This window comes from Oryzias latipes, chromosome 22 (genome assembly GCF_002234675.1).
Source record: "Oryzias latipes chromosome 22, ASM223467v1".
In the NCBI taxonomy this organism is placed as follows: domain Eukaryota; kingdom Metazoa; phylum Chordata; class Actinopteri; order Beloniformes; family Adrianichthyidae; genus Oryzias; species Oryzias latipes.
Genome location: NC_019880.2, coordinates 1382989 through 1408201, shown reverse-complemented (window position 1 = coordinate 1408201; position 25213 = coordinate 1382989). Strand labels below are relative to the sequence as shown.

The following is a 25213-nucleotide window of genomic DNA, read 5'->3' as shown; positions in this document are numbered from 1 at the left end:
ACAAAAGCTGGGGGTGGGGGTTGTTTTGTTTTTGCACAAAATGAAACATTTTCAAAATAAAATGAGACATTAAAAGCAACAAACTGAAATCAGCCTGAAAAATTTAAGCTAATTTTTATGTTTTAAAGCCAAGACTTCTCCCTGCATGTGGATCTGAGTTAAACAACAGAAATCTCTTTTATAGAAATTACATCTTTGTTGAATGAAACTTCTCGTCATCATTTACTGAAACAGAAACGTCCAGATTTGCACTGTTACTCTGATGTCTCATAGATTCTATTTGTCACTTTACACCTAAATTGTACTAACATTTAGGTTTTTACACAAAGAACTAAATCTTTCTGAAATTTAGCTGCTGTAAAACACAGAAGAAAAAAATCAGATTGAGTAACATTGCATCAAATCTAAAATAAACACTACATTTGCTAATTTAACCTTTTATTGTTTCTGGTCTTTTTGAATATAAACTGTTTTAAATTTGAGGTGGAAAAGACATTCTAGTTTGTCTCTTCAGTGCTGTCACTCTGCTCATCCTCATTCAGTCTGCTTGATCTGGATAAGTGTTCTCTTTGGTCCAATGCCGATTCTGGTTCCTTTTATTCAAAAAATAAAAAAAACAGCTGACATGACTATCAAAACCTGTCTGATGGCATCAATGAAACTTGAGATGTTTGTATTTTTCCATACTTTATAAAAGTGCTTAGTGTCCTGTTGTCCAAATAAAAAGCCAGTGATGTTGACCACCTGCTCTTATTTTACATTTTGATGTTATGATTGCCAGAATATAACTGTGTATTGCATGCTATGCCAATGACAGCCGCCAGATGGCAGCAGTGCGGTCACATGGCGCGGCTCACCTGAACAATGACAGGAGAAGAAGACCCGTTGCTGCGGCTGCTGCCTGCATCATCCTCCGAACGAAGCAGCAGAAATCATGGCGTTCACATTCGCGGCCTTTTGTTATATGCTTGCTCTGCTGCTAACGGCGGCGCTTATCTTCTTCGCCATTTGGCATGTAAGTACACGTCCAGCCCCGTGGACGCGCCTAGACCTTGTAAACGCCGTGAACAACTGAAGAATGAATGTGGGACCCTGTCGTTCTGAGTCAACACATCCTAAGATCCGCTATCATGCTAACGTCTGGACACGTTTACGCCAAATCTAAACTTTTACTTAATCGATTATTAGGTTTAAGTAATCATAAACATGTGTGGTATGTTTTGTTTATAAAATAGTTTAACTGAAACCACAATATTTCTGACAGAAAAGACGGAAAGTGGTAAAGTTAGCATCTAGCCGGCTAGTTAGCATGTAGCATGCTACGCTAGCATCGACCCAGACGTTAGAAACTCGGCTTTTTGCGTCCAGATATTGTTTATTTTTTACTCAGACGGAATGTTGTAAAACAGTTTTCTTTTCTTTTGTTCAGACGTTATGCGGTGCGTTTGTCCTGGATATCGGATGTTGTTACTAAACCTAAAGGGACGTTTTCTGTAGAAAACGTTGGGAAATAACAGAAATAATATAGTTTGACTCATTCAGCTTTTACTCTTTATGAAGTTTTAGATGTTATTTCCTTAGTAATTACAGGAAGGAAAAAACGCCGCTGTGCCACAAATTCTGCCCTAAATTCCGATTTCCGTGTAGATAACGATGCTGTGTGTAAAAACAGATCAGAGTCCGGATTAAGTTTTTCTACTAGAAGGAATTCATGCTAGCAAGGCTAGCAGTTTGACTGAATGCAATTTGTAGAGAACATTTTTCAACTAATTTATTTGGTTTTAGTATTTTTGAATTCCCTTGAATGTCATTTTATTTGACCTAAAACAGTCCTGGACACGTTTTATACTTCATGACAGAATGTGTGTCTTGCTCCTTCAGATAATAGCATTTGACGAGCTGAAGACGGACTACAAGAATCCAATAGATCAGTGTAACACTTTAAATCCGGTAAGTGGCCCCCGTGGGGCCCCCGTGCACCCCTCCTGCCTCGGCATGCAGACGTGCTCTCTTTATTCTGTGACTTTTTCCACCGACCCGGTTGTTCTGCTGAATAAACCCAGCTGTGATGACTTCAGTGATCTTGTCGGCTGTCAAACTCTAACGCCTTTTTTTTTTTTTTTTTTTTTTTTTGCGACCTGCTTTATTCTTTAAACACCTTTTTGTGGCAAAAAGACAGTTGAAAAGGTCAAAAAGATTAAGAGGGTCAAAATTGCTTTGAAGGTTTGTACCCATCTTTGAAATGTTTGCTTGGTTCGGATCAGTCTGTCGTTTTGCACGGAGAAGTGTTTGCAAACGTCTTTTCAGTTAACTAACCAAGTTATTTAAGTTATTTCACTTTTCCTTTTCACTTATTTTTGTCTTTTTTTGAAGCAAGTTTGCTTTTCTACGATTTAAGTTTCAGATGTTATTTGAGTTCAGTCTGATAGTCGCATGGTTTTATAAATATTAGTATATTTGAATTTATTTCTCCTTTTTTTTGATCAAATACATGTTTTGGGCTTTCTAGGAGCCCTAAAGGTGCAGCTGTTAACTGAAACGACTTGCAAATGCTGGCAGCATGCATGTCGTCTGTAGTGGCCCCCCCATCTGCATAGACGCTGACGGGATCACAGAATCTCTGTTTGGAGGCCCGGTTCGTGATTTTTGGACTCTGAGGCGTTTGAGCTGCAGGCTGAGCGGCTCTGGTGTCGGTTGGACCGCGTTTGCACCGCCTGCGGTTCAGGGCAGATGGCGGCTCAACCCGATCTCAGCATTATTCCTGGATACTGATTGGTTGCCAGTCTCCTTAGTGGGAGGGGCTAGTCTGATTAAAAGCGGTCGTCTCTTCAGGTTAATCTGGTCTGCAGCCTTTTTTCCGCTTCGCTCGTGTTTTTTGGCGGTATCTGCTCACCACGGCCCCTCCCTCCCTCCCTCCCCCCTGCGCTTCACCTGTCCATCTGTCGGTTTGCCCCGCCCTCTGCATGGCTTCCATGTGGTGCCTCCATCTGCCCGGCTGACCCCCCCACACCAGCCCAACCCCGGCAGTCTGCTGCTGCGGCATGGCCCCGCCCCCTCACAGAGCGGGTCGTTTCAGATGGAGGTGGTAGTTTTCCTTCCTGTGCTCAGGTGTGCATGGCTTAGAACCGGGGGGGTGGGGGGGTGGGGGTGTTAGTTCGACTCTGGAGATCCAGACTTTGTTCTCTCTGATTTTTGGAGGCGTCTTGCGGATTTTTTTTTTATAAACGTCTTGCTCGATGATCCCACATCCTAACCACCCTGGAGTTCTGGTTCTCGGCTCTGAAGTTCTTGAGCGTTTGACCTTCTGTTCCAGCTGGTGCTGCCCGAGTACCTCATCCACTTCTTCTTCTGCGTGATGTTCTTCTGCGCCGCAGAGTGGCTCACGCTCTTCCTCAACCTACCGCTGCTGGCGTATCACGTGTGGAGGTAGGTGAAAACATTTCAGCTGGTCCTCCCGCTCGCCCCGCCCCCTCGTAACCCTGCCACCGCCCTCGGTTTCTCCGCAGGTACATGAGCAGACCCGTGATGAGCTGCCCGGGACTCTACGACCCCACCACCATCATGAACGCAGACATCCTGGCCTACTGTCAAAAGGAGGGCTGGTGCAAGCTGGCCTTCTACCTGCTGTCCTTCTTCTACTACCTTTACGGGTACGTCTCCGTGTCGGAGCCCCCACCAGCCCGCTCTCAGGTCCAACCAGAACTTTTTGTTCTTTGGACTCAAACTGAGAGAAAACACTTTTCGTTTAATTTTATTCCTTCAAGTTTGACTTTTGTTCAGTTAGATTTTGTCAGAGAATCTAAACTTTACATTAAACTATTGATCTGTCGTTAAGCTGAAACGAACTTAAATCATTTGAAGTTTTTTTCTTTTTTCGTCTCGTTTTCAGAGCCAGAAATGTCGTAACTAACATTTAGGGTTAGGGTGGCGTTTGTAATCAGATTACTTTCAGGCCACAACCCAACAGACAGTCTGGTCATTGACTCGACATTGAAACTGAACACTTCTGCTGCGTAACTTTCGGTGACCTCTGACCCCAGGAAAATGTCAATGTCTCTTCAGATTAAAACTTCTTCCTAAGGATTTTGATTAATTGATTGACGCCTCGGGCGTCGAAGATACTTTGGGGAAACTATTGGACATAAAATTGGTAGATCTTGAACGGCGTCAGCTTTTGCGAGCTCGCCAAAGGGGCGTTCCCCTATCGCTCGCACATTTTTACCAGGATATTGTGAAAGTTTAATCCATGGATCGTTGGCTCGAGGTGTGAACTAAAGGACAAACTTAACATTTAAGGGATGGAGGTTTATTGCTGAGAAATGAGAAAACTTAGCAGAACATTTGGATCAGACTGAAAGTCACGAATCACCTCTGAGGCTGAAGTCTGACGTTCTGCCCACAGGATGATCTACGTTCTGGTGAGCTCCTAAAACGGGTCGACCCGCACGACCAGAAGCAAAGATCCGGTGCTGGAAGACTGAACCCGCTGGGCCTCGCGGCTCGGCGATGACCTGGACTCGGCGCAGGCCGTCACCCCCTGAAACATTCTGGCTCTTCACCGACACGTCTGCTCCTCACGGTTCTGCAGAACCGCTCATGGAAGACATCTGAATGGACCCCCCCACACACACACACTTTTTTATTGGTTGTTTTTGATCCGCTTGAGATTTAAATAAAGTTTTTCATCCGTCATCAGGACGGCGAGCTGATTCGTTGCCGCCGAAGACTCAGCTGGTATTTCTGACGGGGGGGGGGGCACGTGGACAGAGACGTTTGTTTACTCATCATGTAATCTGTGACTCCAGATTATTGGATTACGTCTGCAGACAAAGGTCGAGTTTAACTTTGACCTTTGGATTTCAAACATTTCCTCCTATTTATTCCTAGTTTTTAATTTAGAGGATTGTGTTTCTGCCCCGAACACTCCAATGATGTCATTTGTGGGTGTGGCCAGACTTTCACTGTTTGTCATTTCTGTCATGTAGATTCATTTCCCCGTGTCGCATTAAAACATTTATTTCAATCTAATCATGTTTTCACTCTGAGGTCTGGGTTTCACACATGAACACACGACGTCTGAGAGAAAAAGTTCACATTTTCAGTCGAAATGAAGACAGAAAACCGGCGTAACCCTTGTGCTATCCTAGGCACTTTAACATTGGGTCATCTAGACCCACTAGACAGTGCTCTGAACCTTTTTTCTTCAATGATTTGTGATCTTCACTGGTGTCCATGGATTACATGAAATCTTTCCACCTTTATCCACCTTTGTCATGGTAGGGAGAACACGTCAATGGAAGGGGGGGTCATAGTATAGGACAAGGGTTAAATGACACAAATGTAAAAAAAGAGTTTTGTGTTTGACCTGCAGAAGAAAGAAAAGACGAAAGCAGACGGTTAAGCTGAAAGCTGCAGAAGAAGAAAACGAGAAAAATGAAACCGGAAAAAAACTTTTTTCCATCATTGATTTTAAGAGAAAATATATTAAAGGATTTGATTTAAAGTGCAACTCAGAGAGGAAAGGACTTGTGAGGAATGGCAGGAGACGTCCTGGATCAGCGGGACACCGGGCGCTCCGTGGAAGCGTCTCCGCTCTCCCCGCGCGCCGCCAACTTCTCTCGAAACTCGTGGAGAAAGTTGTACTGCTGCAGAAGAAAAAAAGGAATAAAAATCAGGATTCTATTCCTTCATTCCCAGAATCAAAGACTGAAAACCATTTGGAAAAGTCCTGAAGTTCTATCAGACGCATCAAGGGGGCGCTGTTGTCTGAAGGAACAGGACAGGAAAGGTTTTTCTAATCTTTGTTTTTGGAGCTTTAACCATTGTACTATCCTATGGGGTCAAGATGACCATTAGCACTTTAACATTGGGAGTTGGGTCATCTAGACCCACTAGACAGTGCTCTGAACCTTTTTTCTTCAATGATTTGTGATCTTCACTGGTGTCCATGGATTACATGAAATCTTTCCACCTTTATCCACCTTTGTCATGGTAGGGGGAACATGTCAATGTAAGGATCGGGTCATCTGGACCCCATAGGATAGCACAAGGGCTAGTGAGCATCAGTGCTCACTGGTTTTTCGCAGAGACTTCTGGGAAACTTCTAGGGCTCTGCATTTTGGAATTGTAGATTCAGACATCCCTATAAAGTGGCGAAGGCGCTACATGGTAAAGGAATTGGGACACAACCTTCGACTTTTCCAACAGTTTGATTCTCTTCTATGCTGATGATATCCGACTCTACATTTCACGTTTACTTAGTGTCCACTAAACGGGAGGCAGTGTACTTGAATAATAATAATCGGCTGCAGCTCACCGCTCCCCCAGTGGAGGGATGGGTCAAATGCGGAAACGAATTTCCCATTGTGGGATAAATAAAATAAAATAAAATCCTCCTTTTTTATCATTATATTGTAAAATGTCCTCATTTAGTCTAAAAAGAGTATTCACTTTGTCTACTTCCTACAATTAGATGGACTGCAGTAGTATGTTTAATAAAATAAAGTGTAGTACTTTTTAAACTAAGAAGCAGCTTTTAGTTCCTGCCGTTGATGCTTTGAAGCCTCATCTTTAGCTAAAATAGTCAGATTTGACGCATTTCTAAATCCTTTAGATGTTCATATTCTTTATGTTTCTAAACTTTAAACTACAAAAAAGTGTTGACATTTTTTTTGGTTAAACTAATTAATCTTTTGCTTCACTTTAGGTAAAAAGCTGGACACAAACGATTTATTGTTTTATTTATTTCTGCATGAATAAATGTATTTAAGGTCATTTTCTTAGTTTCCTGCAGACAGAAGAGGAGCGTCCTCACCTTCACGGTCTGGATGGCTCCTCTTCCTCGCAGCTCCCTGAGGAGCTTGATGGCGTCGCTCGCCGTCATGGTAACGGAGAGCTGAAGCAGCAAACAAGCTGCGACTGAGGAGGAGAGGACAGCGTGAAGGAGGAGGAGGAGGCGTCCGGACTTCAAAACACAAAGTTTGGCTTCTCACTCAGAGCGGATCGTCCCAGACCTCCAAAGCAGCTGGAACAGAAGAACGGCTGAGGTCATCCGAGGTTCAAACCAGTTTCTGATCTGGAGCCAAAACTGGATTTAAACGGCAGAATTCATGAAGAAAACTGGAAAACTGTGGAAAAGTCTGAATTTGCGCCTCATTTCTGTACATTGTTCAATTCTACTTTAGCTACAAATAAAAAATACTTTTTAAAAACACTAAACATTGGAGAAAGAAGGAATTAGTCTGAGAGAATAAGTCTGGACTGAAGACGAGCAAAAGCAGCTGAGGGTCAAAAATCCTAAAAGATTTGGAAAATTGAATTTCTAAAGAAAACGTTCAGGAAACAGATCTGAGTGGAGCTTTGCTGAGCTACACACTCAGACGTCGCAGCGTTTTCATCGATTGTAGCACGAAGACTCACTGGATCAGCGTCTTCCTGCCGCCCTCCAGGTGGCGCTGCAGCTCGTCCAGGATCCGGCAGCACTGCTCCAGCTCCGGCGCCTCTCCGTCGGGGATGGGCCAGTGCTGCACCGTGAGGCCTCGCCGCTCGTACGCCTCCAGCAGGGTGGGGACTCGGTACCTGCTGAGCTCCCCTCTGGTGCAGAAAACAAGCACATCCTGCACCCCCTGGTTGTGAAGCTCCTCTGAGGAGGAGGAGGAGGTGGAGGAGGGTCAGAGCACAGAGAAGATCAACCGAAGGTCTTTTAGGAACAAACTATGGAAAGAACCAAAGATCTATCTACAACAATCCTGATCCTGATTAGAGCTTCAAACGCATAAAAGGTCAAAGGTTCAAGACAAACAGTAGGAAAAATTAGAGTCAGATTGAGGAGGATTTATAACGTTCTCATGACTGTGAGGCATCAAAGACGTAGCTTCAGACAGAATTAGGAGCTGCTGAAGTCCAGAATGTCACAATCCTGTTCCTCCGATTGTCTGGTGGCGTTCCTCAGGGATCAAAGTCTGGACCTCAGACGTTTTCATTCGTTCAACGTTTCTAAAACTTTGGTTTTGGTTTTATAAATGTCTGAAAGTAAAGAGAATCTGTCCTGAAGTTCCAGGAAACGTCAGTTCCGGATTGGTCAGATGATCACACCTGCCAGCCGCTCGTCAATACGCGACTTTAAAACGTAAACATTTTTCTAATTTGTGTCTCTTTCTTAAGATTTGCCTGTTTTTAGTCGCTCTTCGTCGTTCTCAGGTGAGCTCTCACACCTGCCAAAGGAAGCAAACTCTCAGAGGAAGCGACCTCAAGGTCGCTCTCTAGAATAAAAGCAGATCGGCGGTTTGGAAAACATTTTATCTTAAAAAGATCAGAACAAGAAGAACTTTGAAAAGACGAATAAATTTGCTTTTTTTTTTCCAGAGTTTAGGGTTTGAAACCAAACAGGTTTAAAGTTCAGGTGAAAAACATCTTTTTAACGCGTGGCATGAGTTCAAACCTGCACATCTTTCTAAAGGACATTTCCTACGCGGTTGGAAACATGAAGGATTGTTTGCATTACGAGTCAGAAGAAAACGCCGGTTGTGAGACTCACCAACGTCTCTCTGCAGATCCCTGCGGATGTTTTTGTATTTGCAGCCTGGAATCCAGAGAAAAACAGTAAGTTATTTCCCTCTGCTTATTAACAATGTGAAACAGAACTACACCTGGTGGAATCCTGTTTACCTGGAAGTCCACATATTCCAAGGAACTGTGAAGACTCGACCGCAGACAGAGGTAACCTTAAAGCACAACACAGCTGTGAATGATGGACGGAGGATCTGAACGGATTAAAAAAAATCCCTTTCCATACCAAGAAATGTGCAGAGGAGTCAGATCTTCATCTCCCACATCCTCATCCTCAGATGAAGAGTCAAACTCATTTGTTCTCATTTCCTGAAACAAACACATGAAGAGAAAGTTTGTTAAAATATTACTGATCCAGAATGCTCTATTTTTTTAAAGACAGGTTATTAGTAGTTTAAAAGTGTTTAAATGTGCTGCCAAAGAAACTTCTTTAAAAAACGTACTTGATAATATTTTTCAACCCACGTGAGGACAAATCACAAATGTCTACTTTAGTCATTAAAGTAACTTAAATCAAATAAAATAAACGGATGGGATTGTCTGTAAAGCTAAACTAACCTCATATTCAGCTTCAAATAGAATCAGAAATGGTTTATTTATCAGCTCGTTCTCCTCACCTCGCTGTGTTTTTTTCCTCTTTGGTCTTTTTTGACAGCGATAGTTTGAAAATGGTATCGTCCAATAGGATTGGAGGGTTTATAAACCCCGCCTACTCTGTAAACAAAATGATTAAAGGTGCGTTCGATCCTTTTCCGGAGTTGTCGAGGCGGGCGGCGTGAGGAAAGATAATGATTTGTTCGACGTCGGAAGCAAGAAAAGGTGCGTTTCTTTTTGTCCCGCGTGGGAGCCTGAATGCTGCTAGAGAGGAGCTTTTCATTTGACAAAAGTAAGTATTTTCAGAAGTTTTTTTGAACTTTAAAATGACAAAAAATAGAATAAAAATAAAAAAGAAGCGGCCGTTTACAGTGCCACTCTGTGATGACGTCACTATTCTAATAAACACCAGTCTGTTTATTAATGTTAATCACATGTGACATTAAATTAAAATATTACTGTTTCTATTAATTAAAAAAGACCTTATTAATATCAGATTTATAAAAATAAAATAAATACAGTTATGATTATGAAGACCAGAAAACAGTGACTTTTTATGAAGCAGAATCAATCCTACAAATCATAATTAATGTAATTCATTTTGCACTAAAATGATGTTATTGAGTCCAATAAAGGCTTTTTAATGTCCAAACCTCCGTTTTAAATGTAGAAATATGACATTAGCAGAACATAATTAATTATCTTGTTGAAGTTTTCTTCAAAATCAAACGAGTCCTGATAATGTTGGTCTGCAGCGGGGGGGGGGGTTGTTTTTCTGTGGGGACACGGTCGTGTCACGAATCCTCTGCAGGAACCTGCTGTCCACTCAGAGCAGCAGAGCCGGCCCCCCAGGACCAAACCAGGGTTTTCCCAGCAGACTTTTCTGCTTTTTCTGAACATTTTAGGAGGAAATCTGACAAAACTGATGAGCGTCTTTGAGACGGCGAGTTTGATTATGAGTTCATCATTCATCGGTCAATCCTCGTTAAAATGCAAACACGTTTTCTAGAACATAAATGTAAACGAAAGCGGCAAACTGCACATCCTGCATGGGGGGGGTTGCATGCTGCCCGTCCTTCTGGCTGGTGACTCATAAGGAGGAGTCTCGGCGCTCGTTTCCCTGCAGGTTCAGGGCCGCCGTGCCACTTCCTCAGCAGAGCGCTGCTGGCAGGAGCAACACCTGAGCAGGTAACGGCGCTCAAACAGCAGAAGCCTTTCCGATCAGGACGGCGCCGTTTGTGTCTCTCTGCATATCATGAAGCCTCAGGAGGCCCGCCTCGTCCACGAAATCTCAAAGGTAAGGAGCCCGAGCAAAACAAAGTGCAAACGCGGCAGACGGTCTCTGAATGCCGCCTCTTCCAGCTGCAGAGCGCGGTCGGCGAGCTGAAGGCGGGCTTCGGCAGCGCCCTGCTGGAGCTGGGTCAGATCCAGCACGGAGACCTGTACCTGAGGGAGGAGCTGCAGGAGAGCCGCAGGAGCTGCCGCGACAAGGCTCTTCGCCTGGAGGCGCTGGTGGAGGCGCTGCGGGTGAGACGCTCCGTCCGACGGCCCCCGCTGTGGCGAGGAGGCCAGTCCGGTAACAGATGTGGTCACTTCCAGGAGGAGCTGGAGGCGATGAGGAGTCAGGTCCTGCAGCTGCACAGCAGCAGAGCTCAGCCGGAGGCAAAGAAACAAACACAAAGGTAAAAAAAAACCTTTTTATGAGCTTCATGGATGCTCTGACATCAGGAATCTTCATCGCTCGTTTCTTCAGCCTCACAGATATGGAGTGATATTGATGCCACCAAGTTTCACACTAAACGTTCTAATTCGAAAATATTAAATTTTTGCCTTAAAAACATTTTTTTTACAAATGTTGGCAGCTGTTTCACGCTAAACTGAAAATTATGAGAGCAAAATCAAAAACAGGAAAACAGTGAGATGAGACACAACGCATTTAAAAACAGTGTTGCAAACTAAAAAAAAACCTTTTTAAAGCAAAAAAAAAAATTTTTTTTTTTAAATGTTTGTGAAGGCTACAGAGCCCCTAAAGGGACATTGAAGAAAAAAAACAATTGAAGTGGAACAAAATAAATAAATAAGTAGTTTGCTCCCGTTACTATCTGGTGAGCACCAGTTCGTTTTTTTGTTTGTTTTTACTTCAATTGTTTTTTCTTTCCGTTTATTTTTTTTCCCAATGGCCCTTCAGGGGCTCCGTAGAAACAAAAAACAAAAAGTGAAAGCAAATTTTTAATATTTTCATTTACAACTGAGAAAGTTTTGTTTGCAACGTGGTGCCATAGAAATCACTCCACACCCAGAAACTCCTGCTTTGGAGTCAAACATGAGAAGTTTCATCCAAACGTGTGGAATTGAACCGACAGACCCAGAAATGGCGGCTGACGTTTGACAGTTTCCGTCTGATGTCCAGCTGTGATCCGGCAGGTGAGGACCGCGCAGGTGTGGCCGCGCCTCCCGTCCGCCCCTCCAGAGGGAAACTGCTCCTCCGCTGTTTCCTGCAGGGCCTAAAAGCCGGGCTGAGTGAGGGCACAGGTCAGACCCCCCCCCAAAAAAAAGTGGAATTAAACAAACGTGGGACGGTTTCACCAACATCACCTGCTGTTGCAGACGCTCGACACCAGGTGGCGATGCAGCTGCTGCACTCGGAGTGGGAGTACGTGTCCACGCTGAACCAACTGTACGACCGGTACCGGACCCCCCCGGCCCACCAGCTGATGGGGGAGCCAAAGTGAGTGAAGGGGGGGCATGCATGTGTGTGGTTTAGGGGCGGGGCTAATTTTGCTATTTTTTTTTTTAGTATTTCTCATCTGAAATTGATTGTTTACGTCTGTGATAACCGTGTTTTGTTTATGACTCGATGCCTCCTGATGGAATGCAGTTCTCATATCTATGAGTTTGTAACCAAACAACACGAAGGATTCTAGTAACTGTCAGAACAAAGTCTGTAAAGTCATTACTTCATCTTATTCATAATAGATTACAAAGCAATGGAATCAAACCTCCCTTCTTAGAGGTGATCATTAATGAAACCCTCATAAAAGATGAAAAAACGCAACAATAAATCACTAACTGTAACCTTTAAACAAAACGTCTTCTGGAACTTTAGTACAAACAATAGACGCGACAAAGAAAGCTTTTATTTTCTGTTCATCTAAAACCGAAACATTAAAACATTTCTTTCATCGTTTAAAAACATTCTGGACCGATGTTCATAATTGGCTGTTTTTAATATTCCCTCTCTTCTTTATGGAATCCTGGACCTGGAAGTTTCTGATGTCAATCTTATGATTTTGTGGAAACACTTTTTTATTTATGTACATGGAAACACATCTTTGTTTAGTAGCTTTTTTATTTAGTTTTTCTGATTATTTTAAGTGTCTCAAACAAAAACAAGAAAACTACAGTAATGTATCAAACCTATTGTTATTTTAAATTGTTGCCTTTCCTATTTTTATTTTGTTGGATTTTTGTACGCGCATTTCAAATGTTTGCTCACCCTATCTTGGTTTGAATATGAATTGAAAAAAATCTGAAATAGATTGAAATAATTTAAATGAAATCAGAAACATTACAAAACATTAACAAAACTGCTGTTATCTTGTATTTATGTTTTTGTCATCACTAGAAAAATATAACTTTTTCTTGGTTTTTGTGTAAACATAATTTTTCTCTGATTAAAAATCTTAACTCTAAATCAAATTGAATTTTTTAAGAGGTTTTTTTTTTCACATTTTTTTAAAATATTAGTCTTTTCCTTCATCGCTTTTTTTTGTTTATATCGAGAAGCCCTGCCGCCCCCTGGTGTTTGGCGGCGGTATGACACTCAGCTGGTTTCTCTGTCATGCAGTCAGACGTACGTGAAGCTGCTGGAGCAGCTTCTGCAGCGACACCTCCTCTTCAGGAACACGCTGCAGGAGCGCCTCTCCACCCAACACTGGAAGTCTCTGGTTGGAGACATCCTGGTGCAGCTCATCGGTCAGAACGACGTAAGGCGACGTCTCCTCGCGTGGCGCCGGTGCGGCCGGTTTCAAACGGTGCTCAGAGCGGCTCTTTTCTGATGTCCAGACAGCTTTTGCAAACGCGTACCTGAGCTACACCTCCACCCTGGCCTCCTTCCTGTCCCTGGAGCTCAGCAGACCAAAGCAGGCGGAGAAACGTCAGACAGAGCAGGTACCTCCTCTGATCCGTCCGTGCAGAGAGGATCTTTGAAGACATGCAGACGCAGCGTTTCTGTCCTTCAGACAGAGGAGGAGGAGGAGCTGAAGCTTCTCTCGCTGCTGCTGGCGCCGGTCACTCGGATACACAGTTACCTGAGTCACATCCAGGTGAGTCTGCATCCACCTGTTCACTCCATCATTTCTCCGTCCGTCCATGGCGTCTCGGAGGATCAGAAACAAAATTCCGTTTTGCAGATTCGCCTTTAAAACAGAAAATCTGGAACCTGTTCATGTGAAGTTGTAGTTGTGGAACGTCAGATGTTCCAAACTGGGATCGGACTTTCCCGGTAAAGAAGAACATTCTGGCTCTTTGAGTTTAAATGGACGCAAACAGAGATCTTAAACGAGGATCCGGGGTTTCAGGAAACACGGCTTTCATTTTAAGCTCCAGTTCCTCAGATCTGAAGAGAACGTGGTCTTTGTTTGGACCTGCAGAACCTGCTGCAGTGGACCGGCAAAGAGCATCCAGACTGCAGCCTCCTGCTGGGGTCGGAGCGCGCGCTCAGGACCACCCTGTCCCGCTGTCATGTGATCCTGGAGGAGGAGGTCCGGTGGGAGGAGGACGAGGAGGCGGGACAGAGGCGAGGAACCACGGAAACCTTTTTCTCTTCTTCCTCTGCAGCCGTTCTGCTGTAACTGATGGACGTTTGTCTTTGCAGCTCCTGCGACGCTGCAGCGTCTGCAGACTTTCGTTACGGAGATCAGGTGACCAGAGGCGAGCCCAACGCTGCCGCTTACAGGTGCGTGTTGCCACGGTGACTACAGGTCAACAGATCCCATCAATGATCATATCTGGTCTTCTCTCCAGAGAAGGGAAGGCGGCTGCCAGCGACGGCCGTCTCTCCATGCGGCTGGAGTGCTGGTCCTGCAGCCCGGTGCGCAGGAAGGGCTGCAGGGGGGAGGAGGAGGCGGCGCTGGCGCCTCGCCGCTGCGCTCATGCATGCTGCGCTCAGCTCACTCCTGACCCTGCAGGCTGGGGGGAGAACAGCGACTCGGGTCAGGGCACCTTTAGCCAGCGCACCGCCAAATGCATCAATGAGCTGGAGGCGTCCCGGACAAACCCCGGCCCGGATGACGGAGAGACCGACCCCGAGGACACCTCTGCCTTCGACTACTCCTCCGTCACCTCCTGCAGCCCCGATGGCACCCTTCGCAGGGAGGTGGAGGAGAGCATCAGCGGGGAGTACGAGGAGGAGGAGGACAGCCAGGTGCCGGTGCTGCTGAAGCCCTCCGGCTGCCAGCCGCCGGCCAAGGAGGCGGCGAGAGAGAAGACGGTCTGTCTGAGATGGCAGATTCCCAGACAGACCCCCCATCCCCCCCTCGGGTACCCCACCGCGGACGGGCCGCCGCCGTGCCTCCTCAGTTCCTTTGGGAAGAGGTTGGTCAGCGTCCGGAAGGGGTCGCCGCCTCTGCACCTCAAAAGTGCCTTCAGGCCCATCTGGGACGATCCAACCAAACAGGTGCGCACCAGTTCTGGTTCAGAACCCGAACGGGCTTGTGGTTCTGGACCAGAACTGAAAATCCTCTCAGCTCAGAATTAGTTTATTTCAGTTAAATTCTATTCACAGCGTGCTTCCCAGAGAGCAACACTTCCTGGTTGCAGCCTCCTTAACCCTTGTGCCATCTTAGGCACTTTACATTTGGGTCATCTAGACCAGTGTTTTTCAACTAGTGTGCCGTGGGAAATTACCCTCATTAATCATTCACTGATCTAAAAACATTTTCGTTTGCGGGAAAGTCCCGCCCCTTTACCTGTCTCCGCCAATCATTGTTGAAGGCTTGATCACATGTCAGCAGTCTGACCAATCAGAAGTGGTTAAAGTCTTCACTTCCTTGTTCTTAATTCTGCTCATAAATTCTCTCAGTTCCAACAAAAATACCAGCTAAAGCTCGTCTTTAGCGGTGTAGCTTTCCACAGAGTCCGGTGTCAGACCGTGTCAGACCATGAACAAAACAATGAAGCTCACAGACGCGAGTCTTTCTGCCCTTTTTCGGCAGTTTTCACACTACATCTCCCATGATGCATTGGCTTAAAGGGCCAGTGTCCCAGCGCACAATGAGTGCGCGTGAAATGTCTAGAAACCTCAACGGACAAACAAACAGTTTCTAAATTTTCTAATTTAACTTTTATTTCATCTCTTAGAAAAAACAGCCGCAACTTCCTGCTTTTTTGGCCACAATTATCACAAAATGCACGTGAGATTGCGGGGGGGGGGGGAGGGGGCTGTCGATCAATAGAGACCATGAATTTCTGCTTATTTTTTTTTTTTTTGGATGCTGGTGTGCCGCGGGATTTTTGTCAAGGTTAAAGTGTGCCGTGGCTCAAAAAAGGTTGAAAAACACTGATCTAGACCCACTAGACAGTGCTCTGAACCTTTTTTCTTCAATGATTTGTGATCTTCACTGGTGTCCATGGATTACATGAAATCTTTCCACCTTTATCCACCTTTGTCATGGTAGGGAGAACATGTCAATGTAAGGGGGGGGTCATCTAAGATAGCACAAGGGTTGAGAAAATGGAAGAGCCGCTGGCTGCAGTTCACCAAGCAACCACTAGAGGGCGTAGCTACAAGCAAACTAATGTGAACATCTTTGACTTTCATTAAGCTGAATTTGCAACTAATTCAGGGGGCGTGGCCGTTTGATGGACAGGGGCACGTCCAGAACCTGCGTGAGTTCTAAGGAGCTTGGGCCTGGAAGGAACAATTTAGAAAGAAAATCCAATCACTTCTACGGAGCCGTCCGTTTTTGTCAAACGTTTGGAGCTCGGGCATCTAGTCCGGATGCCTTCTGGACGCCTCCCTGGAGAGGTGTTCAGAGGATGTCCCACTGGACGGAGGCCCCGGGGAAGACCCAGGACACGCTGGAGAGACTACGTCTCTCGGCTGGCCTGGGAACCCCTCGGGGTCCCCCCAGAGGAGTTGGAGGAAGTGGCCGGGGCGAGGAAGTCTGGGCATCCCTGCTTAGACTGCTGCCCCCGTGAACCGGTCCCGGATAAGCGGAGGAAGATGGATGGATGGTTTTGGAGCAAACATGGAGCCCTCAGACTTGTGGGCGGGGCTAAATGATTCTGGGGTCCATAATACCCCCCCACCCACCCCTGTCCGCTGTTTGTAGAATCTGCTCATTCGTTTTTTTACATTTGAATTTGGTTTTGTAACATTTCAGAGAAAAGTTCTGTTTAGTAACGGCAGCAAACGCTGTTTTTTGGGCAGCAGAACCCGTTTGGTTCTGGACTTCCAGACTGTCTGGAAGTTTCCTGAAATGCTGGTTTGTTGCAGCCGACGGACTCGGCCCCGGTGAAGGACGCCAGGCCGGGCTTTGTTCCGGTCCAAACGGCGAGCAGACAGAACTTCCACAGTGTGGGTTCCAGCAGGGACGACCTCAGGTGAGTTTCACCTGCCGGGTGGGGGGGTGGGGGGGATTTCTAACAGTAGAAGTGACCCGTCGACCCGCTGCTCTGCAGACCGGTTCTGACTCACCAGCGGGGCGGCGGCCTGTGGGACAGCGAGGACCCCTGCAGCACCGTTTGAACCCTCCTCCACTCAGAGGCATGATGGGAAACTGAAGAATCTGACCTTCATCCCGGCGACCTTTGACCTGCACGTTGTCATGGCAAACAGTCGGGGGGGGGGGGGGGGGGCATAGCATCTTCTAGGAAACAAAAGACGTGTGACCCACACACACAGTCACAGGTTCAATTCCTTAAACCCTCAGACATAGTTCCCACTTAGACTTAAATGTATATTTTACTTTTTTTTTTTAAAACAGATTTTACTTAAAATTCTGTTTGTTAGAATATTTCATTTTTATCTAAACATGCAAGTTTTTTCAATACATTGAATTTTGGATGAAAAAAAAGAACTTTGTGTTTATTTATAGACTGAGATTTCAAAATAAAATAAAATATTCCAACGGAAACCCTTTTAGGACAAAAAGACTTGACTGGTTTCAGATGATTAATTCAGTTACTGAAGTCCAGAAACAGAACCTGAGAAGAACCTGGTTCTTTTCTAAACCCGTAACCGAACTTTTCAATAAAATGTTGAACGCTGTAGAATCTGCATGAACAAAAGCACAAAGCAGAAAGATGAACTTACAGGGCTTTTATTTTGACGGGTTTCTCTTGTGAGATTTTCAAATTAAAATGATTGAATGTTTGGAGGCTTTGAGAAAGCAGAAGGTCAGGATGAAAGACGTGACATGAAAAGGTCCGACCTGGAGGGATGGAAACATCTCAGCAGACCAGGAACGGTCAGCCGGACTCGAACCCTCGGCTAGAACGTTGGTGTTTGAGGGTCTTTTTTGGGTTTTCAATGAAGAACTCAGGTCCAAATGAAGGAAAGAGCTCAGAATAAGACTGGGTGATTTATTAATCTCATCAAGACCGTTAATACAAAGCAGTTAAAAGGCCACAAACCACGGAGCAGAGCGGCTGCCGGACCGGGCCGCTGCAGGAGAACCACCCCCCCCACCCCCCCCGCACCGGTTCCACCAAAACGTTCGGTTCTCGCCGCGTCCAAACGGGAGGACGGCTCTGCGTTTCCAGAGCGGGGGGGGAGTGGAGGCGTGTGTGTGTGAGGGGGTGGAGTTTGTCTGCCCTGATGCGTGTTGGCGCGAGTTCAGCGGTCGCCGCGGCAACCGCCGCTTTCAACAGTACAGCCTAAAGTGCACAAAGTGTTTCTGCCAAGAAAAAAAAACAAAGAAAGAAAAAAAAGTCCAAATTCTTCACTAAGCTCCAAAACATCCGGCGGGTCGGTCCCCGCCGCTGCCCAGCGGGGGCGGGGCGGGGCGGGGAAAGGGGGGGCTGAAGGTTTCTGGTGGAACCAAAGCGGGTTCTCCAACGATGGCTTTCCTCGGTGTCTCACCTGCAGAGTGTCCGTCAGTTCAGGAGAGAAGGTTCGATTCCTCCGACCGTAGCAGCATCGGATCATCGGGACACGTGAGCGGACGGGGGAGGGGAGGGGGGGTCCGTTAGTGTGTACATGGGTTCTATACATACAGTCTCCACACGCATGTACAGTCAGCGCGTACATGTAGAAAAGGCACATCTGAGCGCGCTCAGACCCAGGAGAAGCCGGCATCTTTGTGGGGGGGGGCAGACCCAGCTTTGGTGGGGGAACGCGACCTTCCAGTGCAAAGTTTGAAAAAGAGCGTGGGGGGGGGGCACAGTGTCCACTGAACGGGTCATGGGTCTGGCTGCAGCGTCCGCACTCAAACGTGTGACGTCCGGACTCAAACCCACGGCTTGGCCTGGACCTGAAGTGCAAAAGAGTGCCCCCCCCGGGGGTCAGAGGTCAGCTCTGTTTTGAAAGGCAACGTGTTGTGGCTTCAGCTGAAGTGACTCGGCCGAGCTCGACTTGCTACGATTAAGTCACAGTGTACAGCGGGAGGGGGCGGGGGTGGTGGGGGGCTTTTACCTCTTGCTGGGGCTTCGTAGTGTCACATATAACAAATAAGGCCCCCCCCCTCCTGCATAAAAGTAAGACTTCTGCACCTCAACCATGGAGTCCAGATCTGATCTACCCCCCCACTTTGGTGAGGGTGGGGGCAAAGCTGACTCCCCCATCTGTAAGCTGGCACGAAGGGTGGATGGGGGGGCCAAAGTCTCAAATCACCTGAGAGGTGTGCTGGAGGAGGGGGAGGGGGCAGCGGTCTTATTGGCTGCTCTCCGTGTTCTCCACCAATGACAGGCCTTGCAGGGGGGGCTGCAGCGCCTCCCGCTTGTAGGTCTTTGGGGGGAGCTTGGGGAGCTGCGGGCTGTAGTTGTGACGGGGCGGGATGGGTGGGGCGGTGATGGGGGCGGGGCAGAGGCTGTTCTGGCCGGGGCAGCTCCGCCTGGGGACGCGAGGAGACGGCGTGCTGGGGGGCGTGTTGGGCGAGCTGGGGGAGGTGCAGATGTCCCAGTGGTACCGCCCCCCAGGGGAGGGCTGCGGGTTCAGGGGGTAGTTGATGAAGATCTCCGGGGGGCGCTGTGGGACCGGCGGGGGGGTGTCGGGGAGCGGGTCTCGTGGAGGAGGAGGTGGAGGGCTGGGCAGGGGTCCGTCGGGGGAGGGGCTGTTGTAGAGCGTCTGCCTCGGCTGGTTCCTGGGAGGTGGGGGGGGCAGCCGGGGAGGGATGGCGGGGGGGCTCTCTGATCGGGAGATCAGCTGAAACACAAAAGCAAAACGCCGACGTCAGAACGGAGGATCGGTGATCCAAACGTCTCTGCGGAGCTGAAGCCTCCGTTCCACTGAGCGGTCCGCTCCGGTCTAGAATGGTCCGGTCCGGTCTAGAATGGTCCGGTCCGGTCTAGAACGGTCCGGTCCGGTCTAGAACGGTCCGGTCCAGTCTAGAACGGTCCGGTCCAGTCTAGAACGGTCCGGTCTAGAATGGTCCGGTCTAGAATGGTCCGGTCTAGAATGGTCCGGTCTAGAATGGTCCGGTCCGGTCTAGAATGGTCCTGTCCGGTCTAGAACGGTCTGGTCCAGTATAGAACGGTCCGGTCTAGAATGGTCCGGTCTAGAACGGTCCGGTCCAGTCTAGAATGGTCCGGTCCAGTCTAGAACGGTCCGGTCTAGAATGGTCCGGTCTAGAATGGTCCGGTCTAGAATGGTCCGGTCTAGAATGGTCCGGTCTAGAATGGTCCGGTCTAGAATGGTCCGGTCTAGAATGGTCCGGTCCGGTCTAGAATGGTCCTGTCCGGTCTAGAACGGTCTGGTCCAGTATAGAACGGTCCGGTCTAGAATGGTCCGGTCCAGTCTAGAACGGTCCGGTCCAGTCTAGAACGGTCCGGTCCAGTCTAGAACGGTCCGGTCTAGAATGGTCCGGTCTAGAATGGTCCGGTCCGGTCTAGAATGGTCCTGTCCGGTCTAGAACGGTCTGGTCCAGTATAGAACGGTCCGGTCTAGAATGGTCCGGTCTAGAACGGTCCGGTCCGGTCTAGAACGGTCCGGTCCAGTCTAGAACGGTCCGGTCCGGTTTAGAACAGTCCGGTCCGGTCTAGAACGGTCCGGTCCAGTCTAGAACGGTCCGGTCCAGTCTAGAATGGTCCACTCAAAGTTGGACGGTCATGGTGCAGACTGACTAGACTGCGTAGCTTTGCGTCACGGTAGTGTGACGCTTGTTTGGCGCGTTTTATTGCTGTAACGACCTTCCGCCAATCAACAGGTGTCATCAGTAGCTCCGCCCTAACCGGTCCGTTCCACTTTCCTATGGACCATAAAAATGGTACGGTCTGGCCTAATGGGTCCATTTTATAGTGGATGCTGGTGGTGGTGGTGGGGGGGGGGGTTCCCATGAACATAAGAATTTTTTTTGTTACCATCATAAAAAACAGGTTCCTTTATTTTTTATCTCAGCTTTCATTTGAACAGATCGTTTTCTATGTTTTAGCGGCAAAACCTTCAGATTGAAAGAAAACTAGATTCTAGGTCATGTTTGATTCGTTTCATCCAGACGGCTCAAAGGTCTCACTTTAGCTTCAGACGTGGCGTCTTTCCGTCGGGGGGGTAGAGGAGGCGGCCTCAGCTCCTCCACCAGCTGGTGCAGACTCCCGCAGGAGGCGAACTGCATCTCTGACAAAACAAACAGAGTTTTAGAGACGACAGGAGGAAGCAGGAGGAGCGTTTGTGCTGAACGGGGAGCAGAGGCTGCACTGACTTGAGAGCTGCAGAGCCGAGTTGGGGGGACCTGCGGTGGAAACGTTCAGGTTCAGGTTGGGTAAATGAGCGGCTTTGGACCGGCGCTCGGCAGAGCCGCTGAACTCACCGCCGCCGGCGTCCAGGTCGTTGAAGACGGGGCAGGGGTCCGAGGAGGCCGACTGCGGGGGCGTGGGGGAGTTGGGGGAGGTGGGGACCGAGACGGAGGCCGGGGGGTCCAGCTCGGTCTCGGTGGCGGCGGGGGCTATGCTGCGGAAGGTCTTGTGGGGGGGCTCCCGCTCCAGGGGGAAGGGGTGGCTCTTCAGGGTGCCGGCTGTGGACGTCCGGACGGGCCGGATGCCCGGGGACTTCAGGGTGTACATGGTCTTCCTGGGCTGCAGGGGGCAGAGCAATTTAGATGGGGGGGGGGCGCACAAGGAAGCAAGAAAAACAATTTTTAACTAAATTAAAAGGTTTTTTTTTTGGGGGGGGGGGGGGGGGGGGGCCCCCCCCGCTGCACCACAAAAAAGAATAATTCAATAAAACAAACAATCCCTCAGACAGAAGCGATGGGTCAACATCTTTCATGTTGGTCAGAACTGACTGAAAACCTTTTTCTAAGGTCAGGAGATCATCAGACCCTTTCCTGATAGGAGGGGGTGTTTGCCCCCCAGCGTAGAAGCATTCCAGTGCAGTGAAGGCGATTACACCTTTGGGTTCATTAAGGAGCTGCAGACACACCAAACACTGAGCGATGCGTGTCCCCAATGTGACATCGACCTGCTCCCATTGATGTTAGCTAGCTGTTCTTTGGACCGATGCCGTCCGTCTATGTACCCCCCCCCCTTTGTGGTAGGCATTTGGAAGATGAGCAGACGTCATGCAGAGCGGTCTGCACACACCCTCAGTGCGGCGGATAAAAAGCTGCAAAGGCGTCTGAAGAAGTGGACACTGGGGATTCAAAATTCCCTTTTTAGTCTCTGAAATGAACCTTCTTGACCTTCAGTGATCCTCCAGTGTTCTTAGAACATTTGTGGACCAACGTGGCTGTATTTAGTCGAGTCTTTCTTTTTATTCCGTGTTGTTTTTTTCAGTCAGGTAGGTTTTTCTGTTATTTTGGCCTTGGTTCACTCTGAAAGTGTTTTTGCTTCACCTTTTGAGTTATGCTTTGTCTGGTATCTCTTTCATTAGTAAATAGATGTGTTATTTTTGGTGTTTTGTTTAAATCAGGGAAAAACTTTACTTTTATGTTATGCTCCTCTAGGAGCATATTTGGGGGCTGGTCCAAAGAGTCATAGAAGGGGCAAACATAATATTTGTCCCAACTGGGGCAGATCTTGACATTTCCTTGAGGCCTAAATCGTAGTTTAAGTGAATGTTTAACTACTGCTTCTGTGAAATTTTGGCTAGAGATTGTGGCGTTGTTGAACATGACCTCCATTTTTTAACCCTTATGCTCTATTGTGGGGTCCAGATGACCCCACTCCCATGGTCAACGTACCTCCAGGGTTGGGAGTGGGGTCATCTGGACCCCACAAGATAGGTATCGGCTTGTTCATCAAACAAAGATGACAGAAACGTTGACAGAGATCCTCAAATTTCCAACTAAAAACAATGTTTTTATGAAAAACCGGAGCGGGGAGGACGGATGTAACCAAACCCAGACGTACAAATCGGGGGGGCTGCTTGCAGTTGCGGGGCTCGATCTCCAGAGACATCTTGAACAGGTAGTCGGAAAACTCCTTCTCGCTCTTGGAGCCCATGGGGTTCAGGTTCTCGAAGAACCTCTGCAAACACACAGACTTTAGCCCAGAACGGCCCCTCCTCTGAAAAGCTGCACACCTGAAGCCAGGAGGACGGAGGTTCTCACCCGGATGTCCTGCTCCATCCTCAGACAGTACGGCTGGTTCTGGTACTGCTGGATCTCCCCTGTGATTTCCGCCACTTTCCTCCTCTTGCTGAAGTTGATCAGGTCTTTGCCGTGGCGCTTCAGGAAGTCGGGGTTTCCCTCCTCCGTCTTCAAGATGTTGGTTAGGTAGATACCTGAGCAGGAGGAAACTTTTGTGGTGAATACAGATGGGAACCGTCTGGACTACATCCGTCTAACTGGTACTCCTGAAACGGTTCTGGTGCCGCGAAGTACAGAATAACTTTGGACTGAAGCTCCACCCACCCTTACAGCCACACCCCGCCCACAATCGCTGGAAAGGTAAATTGATTGGCCAAAATCGTAGAGCACATCTGAAATGTGCGTTTTTATATGGTACCGGTTGGATCGTATTGGTTGGTACCGGTATCAACTTGTGTTTCCATTCCTAGTGAAGGTGACTCGCAAACAAATGAAAAAGTGATTTTGCTGTGATTGGTCATGACACGGTAAAAACACGCAGCTGTGACGCTGAAGGACGTACCAAAGAAAGGCACGCAGGGGGGGTTGATGGACTTCAGCTTAATCAGGTACTTTTTGAAATGGTCCTGACTCAGATCCACGGCGTCCTCCAGGACTTTCCTTTTCCTCTCTGGTATGGCCTGGAGAGACGAGGAAAAAAAAAGGTTATTGAAAAGAAATGAATCCTAAACATGATGCTGCCGGAAACTGAGAAAGAAAAACTTTTTTTTTTAAATTAAATATAAAATAATTTTTTGGAGTGTAAGTTAAGTTCTTTGCATAGTTTGGCAGGGGATGCGACAAAAAAAAAGGCTCCTCTGTTTGTCATTTTCCCACTAACGACCACTAGAGGGCACTGTAGGTGTGTGCATCACTGTTTGCTCCTGGAGAAGCAGCGCCGACCTCTGCAGAGTCGTTCCAAAGCGACAAAGACGAAGAATTCAAAGGACTCCATGATTTTAAGTTACAATTCATAAAGGCTTCAGCTGATTTGTTAGCATGTATTTTATGCTATGTCATACCAGACACACATTCAATTATCATGCTTCATGAAGCTAAACATGGTTGCAGTGCAGATATTCCGTTTATGATCCTTATCTATTTCATTTACACAATTTGCCTTTCAGGATAAAAATGTCCGTTTTATGTATTATATTTAGTCAAATACATTTCTAAAAAAAGTGTGACTTTTATTTGATCGTTTCTTCTTTTTTATGCATGTTTTGGATCTGAGACTTCTACTCCAGAGAGATTTATAGTCTAGAAAAAAATGGCAATTAGAAAAACAGCTGGAGGCATTTGTTTGAAATCGCCATGACGACGTTCTAATAATATAACCTCGTTTCTAGCAGGAATATTTGTTAATTCTGGATTTTTAAGAATGTAGTAGAGTAAAATATACTTCAGACAATTATAGCTCTAAAACATAGAATAATGTTGGACTTTAAACTAAAACCAGATGGCACAGGAAGTACATAAACTTTCAAAGTAAAGTAAAACTATGGAGCGTTTTTTGCTAATAAAAAATGAAATAAATTTTGTTTTAAATAGTTGACAATTTGAACAAAAACCCAGATGAATATAAAATTAAAAGATGAAACTTTGGCGTTCACTGATGTAAGGTCATGTGACGGTCTGCTAGCGTGATGGAGAAGCCGAACCCGAACACGTCTGTAAAATGTCAAAGTTTTTTGGTTTTCTGTTTTCTAGTTTTATCTTCTCATGGATCTACGTAGCTGCAGACAGCAGGAAAACTGTGGAGAATTTTCAGGATTTGTTGTTAAAAGATCCAAAACAACGGCCATGTTTAGGTTTGGTCTCCTGCTGAAGTGAAGCAGGAAAATGAGGGAGAAACCTGATTTAAAGTTTCTCTCTAAATCTTTACATTTAGTGGATTTTGGTCTCCTGTTCTAAATGAAGGTATAAATGATGCTGATTATTAGTTTAATCTCCACACATCCAGTGAAAGGACACAAACACAGAAGCCACATCACATGTGGACCAGTCAGAATCCTGGTTCGATCTGCCACCCCTTGATTGATGAATCCTGTCGCCGCCTGAGGACCGATCCACAGCCATCCCTGCTCCAGGCGCGGCGCCTCACCTCAAAGGTGTGGTCCAGCCTGTAGACCGGCACAGAGTTGATGGCGCTGACCACCTCAAGAACGCCGTTGAAGTTGTTGAGCTCCTGGAAAACCTGCAAAATCTCGATGACCCGCGACAGGACGGCGGCCCGCTCCTCCAGGTTCATGGTTTCCACGATACACCTGCAGGACGGCAACCATCAGCTTTGCTTTGCAGGTGGGGGGGGGGCTGCTGGAGTAGGG

The 25213-nt window shown here is 47.1% G+C and overlaps 4 protein-coding genes across 7 annotated transcripts in view; 2 read left to right on the top strand and 2 right to left on the bottom strand.

Moving 5' to 3' along the window:
* The first annotated feature begins 817 nt into the window (after positions 1-817).
* Positions 818-5025, top strand: cnih1 (cornichon family AMPA receptor auxiliary protein 1). Its single transcript, XM_004082076.4, has 5 exons — positions 818-1015; positions 1882-1950; positions 3314-3426; positions 3507-3650; positions 4403-5025. The coding sequence occupies exons 1-5, from the start codon at positions 935-937 to the stop codon at positions 4428-4430; spliced, it is 435 nt and encodes a 144-aa protein (XP_004082124.1). The 5' UTR covers positions 818-934; the 3' UTR covers positions 4431-5025.
* cdkn3 (cyclin dependent kinase inhibitor 3) lies at positions 5001-10709 on the bottom strand. 3 transcript variants are annotated; one of them, XM_011490049.3, is made up of 8 exons: positions 10609-10709; positions 8795-8877; positions 8668-8723; positions 8537-8581; positions 7420-7642; positions 6993-7024; positions 6815-6918; positions 5001-5645 (listed from the first exon to the last, which is right to left on the bottom strand). In XM_011490049.3, the coding sequence occupies exons 2-8, from the start codon at positions 8872-8874 to the stop codon at positions 5556-5558; spliced, it is 630 nt and encodes a 209-aa protein (XP_011488351.1). In that variant the 5' UTR covers positions 8875-8877; positions 10609-10709; the 3' UTR covers positions 5001-5555. The 3 variants fall into 3 exon arrangements, with proteins under 3 accessions (XP_011488351.1, XP_011488352.1, XP_004082123.1); XM_011490050.3 differs by lacking the exon at positions 10609-10709 and adding an exon at positions 9186-9282; XM_004082075.4 differs by lacking the exon at positions 10609-10709 and adding an exon at positions 9127-9225.
* LOC105356878 lies at positions 9310-17319 on the top strand. The gene is made up of 13 exons (XM_023951657.1): positions 9310-9454; positions 10289-10459; positions 10525-10844; positions 11573-11694; positions 11770-11890; positions 13010-13148; positions 13228-13332; positions 13404-13487; positions 13815-13960; positions 14039-14119; positions 14188-14839; positions 16661-16767; positions 16846-17319. Exons 2-13 carry the CDS (start codon positions 10418-10420, stop codon positions 16910-16912), a joined length of 1986 nt encoding a protein of 661 aa, XP_023807425.1. The 5' UTR covers positions 9310-9454; positions 10289-10417; the 3' UTR covers positions 16913-17319.
* Positions 17320-17470: 151 nt separating this feature from the next.
* The window catches only part of sos2 (SOS Ras/Rho guanine nucleotide exchange factor 2), a 28502-nt gene continuing 20759 nt past the window's right edge, over positions 17471-25213 (bottom strand). The window contains exons 16-23 of one of the 2 annotated variants that reach the window (XM_023951617.1): positions 24991-25153; positions 23410-23527; positions 22869-23041; positions 22669-22785; positions 21129-21393; positions 21021-21050; positions 20835-20935; positions 17471-19528 (exon numbers count right to left, since the gene is read on the bottom strand). In XM_023951617.1, coding sequence (XP_023807385.1) covers positions 19037-19528; positions 20835-20935; positions 21021-21050; positions 21129-21393; positions 22669-22785; positions 22869-23041; positions 23410-23527; positions 24991-25153 — 1459 coding nt within the window. In that variant the 3' untranslated portion in view covers positions 17471-19036. Of the gene's footprint in view, positions 19529-20834; positions 20936-21020; positions 21394-22668; positions 22786-22868; positions 23042-23409; positions 23528-24990; positions 25154-25213 lie in introns of both variants that reach the window. The other variant, XM_023951616.1, reaches the window with a different exon arrangement.

Bases quoted from the DNA above. Each gene is read 5' to 3' on its own strand.
- cnih1 (XM_004082076.4), top strand. From the start codon at position 935: ATGGCGTTCACATTCGCGGCCTTTTGTTATATGCTTGCTCTGCTGCTA. The intron at 1,016-1,881 runs GTAAGTACACGT...TTGCTCCTTCAG, and splicing joins TCTTCTTCGCCATTTGGCAT to ATAATAGCATTTGACGAGCT. The intron at 3,651-4,402 runs GTACGTCTCCGT...TTCTGCCCACAG, and splicing joins TTCTTCTACTACCTTTACGG to GATGATCTACGTTCTGGTGA.
- LOC105356878 (XM_023951657.1), top strand. From the start codon at position 10,418: ATGAAGCCTCAGGAGGCCCGCCTCGTCCACGAAATCTCAAAG. The intron at 10,845-11,572 runs GTAAAAAAAAAC...TCTGATGTCCAG, and splicing joins GCAAAGAAACAAACACAAAG to CTGTGATCCGGCAGGTGAGG. The intron at 11,891-13,009 runs GTGAGTGAAGGG...TCTGTCATGCAG, and splicing joins CAGCTGATGGGGGAGCCAAA to TCAGACGTACGTGAAGCTGC.
- cdkn3 (XM_011490049.3), bottom strand. From the start codon at position 8,874: ATGAGAACAAATGAGTTTGACTCTTCATCTGAGGATGAGGATGTGGGA. The intron at 8,582-8,667 runs GTAAACAGGATT...TCTGGATTCCAG, and splicing joins TGGAATATGTGGACTTCCAG to GCTGCAAATACAAAAACATC. The intron at 5,646-6,814 runs GTGAGGACGCTC...TTTCTTCTGCAG, and splicing joins GAGCCATCCAGACCGTGAAG to CAGTACAACTTTCTCCACGA.